The 13,571-nt window shown below is 44.6% G+C and overlaps 1 protein-coding gene across 3 annotated transcripts in view; it reads left to right on the top strand.

Annotated features, from left to right (window-relative positions):
* The window catches only part of LOC138261645 (zinc finger protein 502-like), a 131,365-nt gene that overhangs the window by 69,474 nt on the left and 48,320 nt on the right, over positions 1-13,571 (top strand). For all 3 annotated transcript variants that reach the window (XM_069210807.1, XM_069210808.1, XM_069210809.1), the window contains one exon: positions 6,106-6,216. In XM_069210807.1, coding sequence (XP_069066908.1) covers positions 6,106-6,216 — 111 coding nt within the window. The remainder of the gene's footprint in view (positions 1-6,105; positions 6,217-13,571) is intronic.

Genomic DNA, 13,571 nt, shown 5'->3' with positions numbered 1-13,571 from the left:
GATTAAGTAGAGTCAGGTTGAATGGGGTGGAGTGTTTTAGATTGGATTGTGGTGGAATAGATTGGGGTAAATTGGAGTGGGGTAGTTTGGAGTAGGGTAGATTTGAGTGTAGTGGGGAGGCTGGAGTTGGTAGACTGGGGAGGGGTAGATTGGAGTGGGGTAGATTTGGTGGTGTTGGTAGATTGGAGTGAAGTAGAGTGGAGTGTGGTAGAGTGGAGTGGGGTAGATTCTAGGGTAGTGGATTGTAGCGAAGTGGAGTGGGGTAGATTGGAGTAGATTCAAGTGGAGTAGATAGGGGTAGGTTGGAGTGGGATAAATTGGCAATGTGTAGATTGGGGTAGAGTGGGGTAGATAGAAGTGGGGTGGAGTGTAGTAGATAGGTACAGGTTGGAGAGGGGTAGACTAGTGGGATGGAGTGGGTTAGATGGGAGTGGAGTGGAGTGTGGTGGATTGGAGTGGGGCAGTTGTGGGTAGACTGGGTGGAGAGGGGTAGATTGGAGTATAGTACACTAGATTGGAGTGGATTAGATAAGGAATAGATTGGAGTTGATGGGGTAGATTGGAGTGGGATAAATTGGAGAGATGTAGATTGGAGTAGACTGGGTGGAGTGTACTGGAGTGGGTTAGATTGGAGTGGAGGGGTGGATTTGGGTAGAGTGGCGCAGGGTGGACTGGGTGGAGTGCAGTAGATTGTAGTGGAGTGGGGTAGATTGGAATGGAGAAGATAGGGCTAGGTTGGAGTGAGGTAGATTAGAGTGGAGTCAGGTAGATTGGAATGGCTTAGATTGAGTGGAGTGAGGTAGATTGGCGTTAAGTGTGGTTTATAGCGTTAGATTAAGTAGAGTCAGGTTGATTGGGGTGGAGTGGGGTAGATTGTAGTGGAGTGTTTTAGATTGGATTGTAGTGGAATAGATTGGGGTATATTGGAGTGGGGTAGATTGGAGTAGGGTAGATTTGAGTGTAGTAGGGAGGCTGGAGTTGGTAGACTGGAGAGGGGTAGATTGGAGTGGGGTAGATTTGGTGGTGTCGGTAGATTGGAGTGAAGTAGAGTGGAGTGGGGTAGATTGGAGTGGAGTGGGGTAGATTTGGAGGAGTGGGGTAAATTCCAGGGTAGTGGATTGTAGAGACGTGGAGTGGGGCAGATTGTAGTAGATTCAAGTGGAGTAGATGGGGTAGGTTGGAGTGGGATAAATTGGTGAGGTGTAGATTCAAGTAGGGTAGAGTGGGGTAGACAGAAGTGGGGTGGGGTGGGGTGGGGTGGAGTGTAGTAGATAGGGATAGGTTGGAGAGGGGTAGACTGAAGTGGGATGGAGTGGGTTAGATGGGAGTGGAGTGTGGTGGATTGGAGTGGGGCAGATGTGAGTGGAGTGGGGTAGGTTGTGGTGGAAATGGGTAGATTGAAGCGGAGTGGGGTAAATTAGAATGGAGAAGATGGGGCTAGGTTGCAGTGAGGTAGGTTAGTGGAGTCAGGGAGATTGGAGAGGGGTGGGGTTGATTGGGTTAGATTGAGTGGAGTGAGGTAGACTGGCGTGAAGTGGGTTTATTGGGTTGGATTGAGTGGAGTCAGGTGGATTGGGGTGGAGTGGGGTAGACTGTACTTTAGTGGAGTGTGGAAGATTGGATTGTAGCGGAGTGGATTAGGTTAGATTGGAGTGGGGTAGATTGGAATAGGGTAGATTAGACTGGGAAAGATTGGAGTGTAGTGGGGGAGGTTGAAGTGGGTAGATTGGATTGGGGAGGGGTAGACTGGAGTAGGATGGACTGGAGTGGGGTAGAGTTGGTGGCATCAGGTAGATTGGAGTGGAATAGAGTCTAGTGAAGTGGAGAGGGGTAGATTTGGCAGAGTGGAGTAGATTTGAGGGGAGTGGATTGTTGCGAAGTGGAGTGGGGTAGATTGGGCTAGATTCAAGTGGAGTAGATAGGGGTAGAGTGGAGTGGGATACATTGGGGCAATGTAAATTGGAGTAGGGTAGATTGTAGTGGAGTGGGGTAGAAAGAAGTGGGTTGGAGTGGGGTAATTTGGAGTGGGGTTGACTGGAGTGAAGTAGATAGGGATAGGTTTGAGTGAGGTAGATTAGAGTGGAGTTACATAGATTGGAGTGGGGTAGGTTGAATTGGGGTGGATTTGAGTAGACTGGGGTAGATTAGAGCAGAGTGGGGTAGATTTGAGTGGTGTGGGATAGATTGGGGTGCAGTGGGTATAGGTTGGAATGGGGTGAGCTTGATTGAGTTAGACTGAGTCGAGTGAAGTGCACTGGAGTGGAGTAAGGTAGAATGGTGTAGATGTGACTGGAATGGGGTAGACTGGAGTGGAGTAGACTAGATTGGAGTGGATTAGATAATGAGTAGATTGGAGTGGGATAAATTTGGGAGATGTAGATTGGGTTGGAGTGGGGTAAACGAGTGGGGTGGATTGGGTTAGATTGCAGTGGGGTAGGTTGGAGTGAAGTGGAGTGGGGTAGATTTGTGGTGGAATTGGGTAGACTAGAGTGGAGTAGATAGCGGTAAGTTGGACTGGGGTAGATAATCATGGAGTCACCTAGATTGGAGTGGAGTAGGTAGACTGTGGTAGATTAAAGCAGAGTGGCGTAAATTTTAGTGGAATGGGGTAGATTGGGGTGGAGTGGGGTAGACTGGAGTAGGGTAGAGTTGATTGGGTTAGATTGAGCAAAGTGGAGTAGATTTGGGTGGAGTGGGATAGATTGGAGTGAAGTGGGGTAAATTGGATCATAGTGGAGTGAACTGGGGTAGATTGGAGTGGATTGAAGTGGAGCAGATTGGAATGGGGTAAATTTGAGTGTAGTAGATATGGGTAGGTTGGAGTGAGGGAGATTAGCGTGCAGTCACATAGATTGGAGTGGGGTGGGTTGTATTGCGGTAAACTGTAGTGTGTGAACTGGGGCAGATTGAGCAGGGTAGACTGGTAGATTAAAGCAATGTGGGTAGGTTTGAGTTGAGTGGGATAGATTAGAGTGGGATGGGGTTGATTGGGTTATATTGAGTAGAGTGGGATAGATTAGAGTGAAGTGGAGTCGATTGAAGTGGGTAGATTGGGGTGGAGTGGAGTAGAATGTAGAGGATTCAGTGGAAGATTGGAGTGGGGTAGATTGGATCATAGTGGAGTGGGTATACTGAGTTAGATTGAATTGGGTAGACTGGATTGTAGTGGGGTAGATTGGAATGGAGTTGAGTGTAGAAAAGTGGAATGGGGTAGGTTTGGTGGAGTGAGGTAGATTGGAGTGGAGTGGAATAGATTGGAGTGTAGTTGGGTAAACTGGAGTGAAGTAGGGTAAGCGGTGTGATGGGGAGGGGCATAGAGTGAAGTGGTGTATTGTTGTATTAGGTTGTGGAGTGAGTGACGTTGAGTGGAGTGGCACATTGTGGAGTGTCATAGAATGGAGTGGAGTGGCATAAAACGGAGTAGTGTGGAGCATGGATGGGATGGTAGTGAACTGCTATTACAGACAACACATTTTCAATTGAAATGACCATTACATTTGCACAAAATGTGGTTTTACTGTGCACAAACGATAATGTGTACAAATGTCATCACCTAGTCTATTGATGTGTTTCAGTTGCATTCAAACATTTGTCAACCCTTCAGAATTATAAAAAAAAAAGTGCTTCATTTGTACTCATTCTGATATATTCTGTAATAGCAACACATTTCATTTTTTTTGTTGTGTACTAGAAAAAAAAATCCAACACCCTCTTCTCTCACATAGCTAATCAGCAAGATTGTCACATAACTTCTCCAACTTTGAAGTCAGAGAAAGAAAAGTAAACAGAGGCTCCCTCAGAAGACAGAGCTTGCTGACATTTGACTCCTGTCTTTGAGTGCACAGCAAATGTGAAAAGATAAGAACAAGATGTAAAGGCCTGTTTACAGAAAGCACGTTTGTGGAAGAATACAGTGAACTAGATTTGTGCAATGGGAGGGACAAACTGAAGCTGAACAGCCTAAAACAAATAAAGCCAGGAACTAGAAAGCCAGAAAATGTAAGTTATTGACTACAAAGCCAACAGTCAGCAATGGGCAAAATGCATTCCGAGGGGAGCTTTCAGAATGCCCACAAAAAGTCATAAAGCAAACCATACAGCTGAATTGTCTGGTAGGCTTCGACCTAAAAACAGGAGAGGCACTGTTCGCTCCTTGAGAAAACCTAAAACCTTTTGCTAACCAAAGTCCTTTCATTTTGTAGTGCAACCCATGGTATGTACAATCCCAACCCGACTATGAGAATTGCATCCTAACAGGCAATCTTAGATTGGTCTTGCTCCAGTTAAAGCTGTTCTACATTCAACATCTGGTTTGAGTGTCAGAACTAGAACATTTGATCAAATTTCTCCAGCTGTAAATTAAGGATACCTACAAGCAGCAGCACAAATCTGAAAAAACCTGATTATTTTATGACTTGCAACAAAACATACATGTAGCGTCAAGCTACTGCTCTGTTATTCTGTGGAGCACCCCTCCCTCCTTTGTAAACTTCTCCCAGTTCATGTACACTGTTTGTAGATTTTTCTCCAATTCTGCAGAACGTTACAAACATGCCACCTCAACATTTACCTCAGCTTGTTTCATTGCCCCATCTTTTGATTTACATTATACATTTCCAAGTGCTTTTTCTGTGTGTATTGTAGGGCCGTGTTTTGGTTCACTCCTCATCTCTACCTATTTTAGTTTTCTCATACTTCTCCCCCTTCTAGTCTACCTTTCTCTGCTTCTCTTTCATACTTTTACTCTAACTCTTTTTTTGACAGCTCTTTCCTGCTGTTCGGCATTTTTGTAGCTGCCTCGCATGTTACACCATTTCACTTCCATCCTTATGCTTGCCTCTACTTCCCTGTCACCTAATTACTGTGAGCCTATCTCTTATCCCTCAATTTTAGTCTTTGCTGTACCACATTTGCTTGATCAGATTTACCCCTTGGGATCCTCGACACATGCTCTAAAGGCTAATCCTTGTTTGAGGACGATGATGACTATCGTTTGTTGCATTTTTCACAGTTCTCTTTAAGGGATGCTTTGCATCTCAGTTGTTACTATGCACAACGCGCTGACACCTTTTCTGGTAGAGTAGTGCTGTAAAAAATGCAAACACATTTAAGAAACCTGTAACTAGAATGGCCATGGAGAATGTGAGTTAATCCTTATGAACAATTGGACTAGCACTGACAATCCCCAAGCTAAAGGGCTGATGTAAATGTTCTTTTATTTTTAAATCTATTTTCTCTCGAGTTATCTGTAGCCTTGTTTGGCAGTTGCAGTTTTGAAAAAGAGTAGTATAATTGAAGCACAGAGTTGTGTGTCGCATAGTGAATCCATGATGTGGTCCCCCGTAGTATTTGGCACTCATTTACCAGCATGTAGTAAACCTTGGGTAATTCAGACATGAGACAGTGCGTGATTATGTTTGATTTAGGTTTTCACTCCAAAAATGGTAAAAGTGTTTACAGTTAGTTTACCTCTATAAGCATGAAACTGTTACCAAACGCCTTTTGCTGATGACAGTCTTCATTTCTTTACATGATATATAGTGACAATACCATAGTTAAGCAATACAATTACTGTTAGTTTTAGAAATGGGGAAATACATGAAGAGGGCAGCTAGAGAATCATGAGTCGGCGAGGCCAAGCTTAGGAACTTGATTTAGAAAGAGATTGTGTAATACAGAGAGTAGAGTAAATGGAGAAGCTGAAGGCTAGAGATAGAGGGATGGAGAGAGGTGGGGACTAGAAACTCTCTGTGTTGCATGTAAGAGGTTAACCAACTTCCCAGTGAAACTCCTCCTTACAGGTGAGCAAGGAGTCCCCAGACTACTTAATGGGCTTTATTATAATAGGGCGTATAATGTGCCCACAGACAGCCCAGTGAGTCTTCACCTGAAATAGTCTTCCCAGTTTATTTTGTCCTGATATTGCCCCATGGTCCAATGACATCCTAGTGAAAAATCACCAGGTGTCAATTGATTTCTCATTGAACTATTTTCTGATAGGTTCTCAGAGTCTACAGCTTTCTTAGGTTAGTTGATGTCACGTTGGATTTATGTCTGCTTCTAAAGCTTTATCTAACTGCCTCACTTTCATTTTGCATTGAACAGGATGGCAAGTTCACAAACCAGACATTTTACTAAAGATTGATAAGGGGGCAGAACCATATGTTGGAAGAGGCCAGCAAAGAGCATTGACATGTATGCAGATCTTCCAAACAGGTGAGAGGCATGACTTTTCTGAGTGATGTCCACATCAATATAAAAACTGGACATTTTAAAACATGCATCCCATTTAGTCTCTTTTAAAGATATTTCTTGGTTAGTCCTTCCTTTTTTTATTTTATTGTTTTACTTTTTTTTACCCCTGAGATATCAACTTTTTTTTTTTTTATATGTGAACACTTCTTTGACACTAATTCCACTCCTAACCACTGTCTGTAACATTCCAGTTCTCCTGCTAAGCAGTGCTGTCTTTTAAGGTGGACCATCTAGCTTTCAGACTGTAGAACAGTACTATGTAGCTAAGGCCTGCTCCCTGAATCGCATCTATTGTTAGGAACTGTGCCGTTTATCTGTAAACCGCTTTTGTCTGTTCAAAATTAGATGTTCAAATTTAGATAGTGGCTATCCCAAGGAAACGTGCAGGATTTTAAAAAGTATCAGAACATTTGAATGTTGGGTGCTCCATTGGTGACAATGGAGTGCTCTGGCCTTTTACTGGATGGTAAAAGCCCAGCACTCACCTCTACTGCAACTTAACTTGTATACAAAAGTGTTAAGCTTCAGACGTGGAAGTCACAGTCATGTCAAGCAATGCTGAAAAAATGAGATGCTCCATAGGAATAACTTAATAAAAGGTATCAATTCATTATTTTGGACCCCAGTATAATATGTATACTCATTATAGAAATTTATAAATCTTTATATGCTTAAATTGCCTGGCCGGTGTGCTGCCCAGCAGTCTTCAATTATTCTATGCCACAGTATAGCCACTCAAGATTAGATTTCATTATTAAAATATTCTAGATGAGAACAAAACGAAGTTTGGTAGGTGGCCTATTGGGCCTTTCTCCATACATTTGACACTGTGGAGGAGGTAGACAATTTTTTGTTGCTGGTGTTAGACAGTTTTTGTACTGATGAGACCCTGGGATTCATTCCACATAGGGTCGAAACGTTGACCTCTTTTCTCAATCAAGTTCACTTTTTAAAACATGTTTAGATTTTCCTGGTGGATTGCTGTTACTATTGGATTGTATGATCATATTTCACTGCACAATTTGCACTTCTTTCTAGCTTAAAATAGAAGACATGTCAAAAGAATATAGATTTTATCTTTTTTGTATGAGTTTACTTAGGTATATCTGGAGTACCGACTAACAAATTTATACTGTTCCCAATAAGTGATACTTTGGGAGCTGGTGTGTTGCTTTGGGCTGCCCCATTCCCCAAGCTTCTTCTTCTTTTTCTGGTATGCCCTGTGATATTTCTCCAGGAAAATCATATGCAGCATTTAGAAACAGTAAATGAGCTGCCGGCAAATCAAGTATATTTCTAATGCATGGCAATCAAAACTTTTGAATCCTTTCTAAAATGGGTAATGGAGGGTTGACTGTGAAGAGCTTGTAGGCAAAGTGTTTTTAGTTATTTTAGTTTTTTGCTTCAGCCACAGGGAGAGACCTATATCCGTAACTGGTTGGTACATGGTTTGGGAACATGTCAACAATATTGCTGGTTGAATCTCAGACTCTTCGAGGACTGGTGCAAACAAAATCTTTTAGACATAAACTTTGGTATTTGAGAATAGATTTTCATATCCCTGAAAATACTTCTGGTATGAACTGAAATCTAGTACAGGGTTTTCCTGGCTCCTGATACTGGATCAGATATTTCAGACCTCAGATAAGACACACATTGAGTTCTGAACCCTTTGTAGCCAAGCTAGACCTTCTTTAGGAACTGCCAGGTGGATGGTGCTACCATAATCTTATAAATAGTAGCATTATGATGCTCAAGAAATGGAAGTATTTGCTGCAATATTTTCAAATGGTAGAATCATTAATTCAAAATTCTGACCATTTGGGCCAAGAGTCCGAGATTAGAATTAATGTGTATCCACACACATTAATTTTATGGGAGGTCAGGAGAAGCCTCATTTTGTATAGATTGACTTTTAGGTAGTTTCAAACCATCCACCAACAGGTAATTCTTAAACTGTCTGTAAGGAGAGAGGTGGAATATGGATTCATGACTTGGTTGGGGAAAAATCTCAAAGATAAGTTGGGTACATGTTACATGAAGACATTTATTCATAGATGGTCAAACAAATGCATCAAAGTCTGCTTTGAGATGTTAAAAGAGAAACTCCCATTAAAGAAACCAAAGAGAAAATATAGAGCTAGCTAGCATGGCAATAATCTAGCCCTCTTTAAATAATATTTAATATCTTATAAAAGGAATATAATGAACACAAAATAAAATTATTTGTCTTCTGCTATTTTAAATTACAGGCATACAGCTAGGGAATTGTTTAGAATAGAAAAGTATTTTGCGCACACTGATTGCATCTTGCGTACATTAAGACCTTCCCAGGAGTTCTTTAATGAACAGGAAGCATACTTCTCTGTAAAGATTCAGAAGATTTATGAAAACATCAGATCAGCAAAGGAGGCTTTAGGCACTTCTGTCACCGTGGATCAGGTAGTAAAGATTATTTTTTAACTTAACCTCTTCCCAAGAGGCAATTGAAGAGTGGAGAAAGGGAATCCTGTTGTAAACGAGTTCAGGGTCCCCAGATGACTCAGTTCCTATTTGCCTTTTACATTAATGAGCATCAGCCTTTCCTCCCTTTGCTCCTTATGTGAGAAAGATGGTTAGCATGTCTTGAAGCACAGGTACACTTCCACTGGACTGAAGGGGTGGGAGGTGGTAAGGCCTATTTTAAAGAAATGTACCTAAAATAGTTCTAAGAGGGAGAACTATAGACCCATCACCTTGTTAACAGCTTTGAGGAAATCACAGAAAGAAAAGTATGCAAATAGTTGGTAAAGCGGCTAGACAAATGTGGGTGTCTAAATGAATGGCAAATAGGTCTCAAGACTATCAGAGGATGGGAATCTGCTATGGTTCTGTCAATGGATGAGCTGCGCCCAACTGTCTACAGGGGCAGTAGTGTTGCACTGATCCTTTTGACACTGTGGAATATAACTTCATGATTGAACGCCTCAGGAGCCTAGGTATAAAGGAGACCACACTAAGCTGTTGTATTTTATTCTTGGAGAATCAAACTTGCACAATGATGTTAACATCATACTACTCGATGTTGTAGAAATTTTGTGCAGAATGCCTTAGGGGAGTCATTTGTATCCCCAGCTATATTTAATATAAGAATATTCAACTGCTTCTGGCTCTCATCAAAATGTTTGACTATACAGTAGTGTCCTAAATGGATTACAAGCAACTGAACATGAGAGTGTCTGAAAACGTACCTACAACTGGAAGTAATACATCGTACTTCACACTGCAGTACACTCTATGATATTAGTGAATATTGCTTCTAGAAGTTCACTCGTATGGCCGGAATCCTCCGTGTAACGGCGCACGTTAACTCATGGGACCGGGGATATTTTGTGACTAAGCCTCTTAGAAGCAATATTCACTAATATCATGAGCTCCAGCCCACATTTTTTGAATGGCTGAATGGGAATGTACTTCCCTGGACTACTTACATGGAACATTACTACATTTGGAGTGATACCCCTAGACGAGCTATTGAGCTTGAAGATGCCCTTGACTGGAAGATATCAATCCTTCACTGGATTTCCTAGGTGCTACCGACCAGACTCTATTCCCAGTCCTGATGATGACCCACTGTTGATTTACATCAACATTTGGGGTCAAAACGTCTACATGATTTTGAATGTGGATTAATACTGTAAAGAAATTCTATGTGATTTCAGGGCCTCCTGGATAGACGGAGCCGTTGGAAGTCCTTATTGTTCTTAAACCACTTTCTGTACATATTGTAGATATCCCCTTCACTTCCCTTCACAATATGCACTTTCACTGTTTTTTTTCTAATTAGGAGCACCTGTCAATACAAGTACAATCCGTTCTTGTGATAAAAATGCAATGAAGTAACAAAAGTAATAAAAACATTATTGACGCTCTTATATTGTATATCTTAATTGCTGAGTCAATTGTTTACAGAGGAAGTCTAGGAGTACTTCCCCCTTGCTCTGACCATAGATTTACTGCCACTCTCTAGTCAGGGCTTTTCTGTGCGTCGGCATCCTGCTCCAGTCTAGTTAGCACTTCTTTTTCCTTGGCTTCTTGGGTGGTTCTTTTCCTTCTATTTTTTATTTTAGTATTGTATTTTTATTCCTTCTTTTCTCCATTGTTTTGTTATGCGATAACTGTGCCTTATTTTTATTGTGGCAACCTGCACTTCCCCTTTAGATAGGTGTGTGCTCTAAAAACATTAAAAGAAATTCATATTTCTCACTTTTTACATCTCAGTGGTCTTCGGAAGATTTTTTGTTAATTTCAAGGTGAGACTCATTGTAGCGGTCTCTAGTTTGTGTGATTGTGGTTAATAATCGCCTTCAAAGAGGCTGTGGCTCTCATTATGAACACGGCGGTAAACACCGCTACGCCGGCGGCAAAAACCGCCAACAGAGGAGCGGTCCGGACCGCCAAATAATGAACCAAGTGAAACACAGGCATCCTGAAAACCACCCACCGCCAGTAGAGGAGTGCCGACAATGATGGCATAGTCCGCCCACAGGCCGACGGAAAGACCTACCCCGCCCATCAAATAATGGGAACCACAGCCACTCAAAGCCAGGCGGAAACGAACCCAATATAATGAAACACCCACCGGAGGCTCACACAACACGCCGAAGCAGACATGGATAGAGAGCTGCAGATCATGCCAGCGCTGCTCCTTGCCATAGATCTCCACGACCGAGACCACCGACGAAGACGACAACGGTAAGTACCGCAACCTACGAAACAAGGGAGGAAAGGGCACAGTTACATACCCACCCACTCCACCCACCCTGCAACACTTCCACAACCCTTCACAACAGCACAACCCATAAATCCTACAGCAAGAGGTACTTACCCGGCACAAGGCAAAGCCAACCTGACCATAGTACCTACAAATGCCCCACACCTACAAACAATGAAATGAGAGACCAGGGTTCAAGAGTGTGCCGCCAAAACACAGGCCACACAAACTTTTAATGCACCTCACTGAGCAAACGATTCACATTAAGGCCAATGGCCAGTCAATAGTGCCAGATGTTTTGGGCTACAGTGGCCTGAACCTGACTCCCAAAAGTGCTACGGTACTCCACCTTATGGGGCAACAATGGGGCATCCAGGCATCTCAGGGAACGGGCATGGGGTGGTGGGGGTGGGGATTTGCAACGGGGGGCTTGGATTTGCGTTCGGAAGGTGAAGGGGGTTTGGGTTTGGCCTTGGAAGGTGGGGGAGTGTGCTTTGCCCGGAGGGAGCCAGATGGAATTGGCTCTGCATGGGGCTTCTTCCTCTCTGGGGTAGGGGCTTGGGAATGTGAAGGGCAGACAGGGGCGAGCTGTGAAATGGAAGGAGTGGAAAGGGCAAGTAGGTGCGCATGTTTTAGGACAAGACGGGATGGGCCAGTGGGATGGAAGAGGTCAGTCAGCACAGGAGAGGAAAGGTTATTTGGAGCAATTGGGTTGGACCTGGAGGAGGGTGTGGGAGTGGAGGCAGAGGGTGTGGAAGTAAGTGGTGTAGGGGTGCGTGTTGTCGGTGCAGGTGACTGGACAGTATGCTGAGGTGTGGTGGATGTGTGATGGGTGGGTGTCTTGGTGCGTTTTTGTGTTTTTGGAGGAGGGGGGTGGACACAGTGGGAGAAGACAGGCTGCCAGTGTGGATGTATGTTGTGTGGGTGTCTGCAAGTCTGGTGAGTGTGCTGTATGTGTCAACTACAGTAGTTATGGTGAATGCAGGTGTGGTGTCTGGAGTGCATGTCTGAATGTCTGCTATTGTGGTGAGTGCAGGAATAGGCTCAGCAACAGTGACTGAAGGTGCAGTGCCTGGAGGTGTACATGTAGAGGGGACAGACAGGGAGGCGGAAGAGGTGGGGATACTGGGGGAAATGGATGTTGCTGTGTGTGCATGTGTATGTTAGCTGTGTGAATGCTTGTTGTGGGAGGTGTAGTGCTTGTGTTTAGAAGTGTGCTTCTTGTGTGTTGAGGTGTTTGACTTCGTGTCAGAATGTGTGCTTTGAACAGGTGAAGGGAGTGGGGTGCTGGAAGGAATAGAGGAGGTTGGAGGGGGGCCAGAATGACCAGGGAAACTGTCTACCGTCAAAGAGGAGGCCAGAGCCTGAAAAGATCTCTGTAGGCCAGACACGGCACCGTGAATGCCATCCAGATAGGCATTGGTCTGCTGCATCTCTGATGCTAGCCCCTGGATGGCATTGACAATGGTTGTCTACCCTACAGAGATGGTTCTCAGGAGGTCAATAGCCTCCTCCGTGAGGGCAGCAGGGCTGACGGGCAGGGGAGGAGGTGCCTGGGGTGAAGGAGATGCCCACCCTTCTGGATGAGCGGGCACGGGCAACTCGGTGGGGAGCAAATCGGAGGACGGTGATGGCATGGGGGGTGGCGGAAGATGATACTGTAGGGGTGTGCCCACTAGTGTCCGCCACCGCCAGGGAGCCCCCATCGGAGGAGGTATCGGAGTCACTACCTCTAGTGGTAGTTGCCTCCCCCGTGATACTCCCCTCAACCTCCAACCCACTGGTCCCCTTGGTGTCGGATGACTCTGCCTCTGAGGATCCGTGGCCCACTATTTGGTGCCTCAGCTCCCTCGCCAGATGATGCTGATGTACACAAACAACACAAGAGAACAGGAATGGGGAGACAAAACAGGAGAGACACTTGTAAATAGTTGTAAGGAGTGAACATAGTGACCATACATACACCCACCCAGAAGACCCTCCAACAGGCAGCACCTTCCACTATGCTCATGGCCATGCCCCTGACTAGTGACCAGAACCCTGCCCTACCCCCGTCCCCTAAACTACCTAAGGACCCGACGTGTAGGAAACCTGACCCAAACACCCCTACACCCTACGGGGGCCATCATGTAGATGGACGTCCGTCAGAGTCCCTGCAACTAAGCAGGACATCAGTCAGAGTCCCTGCCACTAAGCAGCATAAACCCTAATGTATACACAGACATCCATCAAGAGTTAAGATTGTGATATGTGTATTCATCCTCTTGTGACTGCTGTGCAGCCTTCAAGTGCCCATCCAGGTCTGGGTAAGGCATCGCCACCGCCAGGATGCGTAGCATGAGGGGGGTCAGTGCCCGATGGGCATCCCTTCCCCGTTGGGAGGACTTCCCCAGCTAGGCCTCACAGACTTTTCGCGCCCAGCGCCGCAGGTCCTCCCATCTCTTCCTGCAGTGGGTGCTCCGCCGGTTGTAGACCCCCAGGTTCCGCGCCTCCTTGGCGATGGCATGCCAAAGTGCCCTCTTCTGGTGGGCGCTGACCTGAAAGGGACACACAGAAATGTAAC

Source organism: Pleurodeles waltl, chromosome 10 (assembly GCF_031143425.1).
Source record: "Pleurodeles waltl isolate 20211129_DDA chromosome 10, aPleWal1.hap1.20221129, whole genome shotgun sequence".
NCBI classification, from domain to species: Eukaryota; Metazoa; Chordata; class Amphibia; order Caudata; family Salamandridae; genus Pleurodeles; species Pleurodeles waltl.
This window is presented reverse-complemented; position numbering and strand designations above follow the sequence as displayed.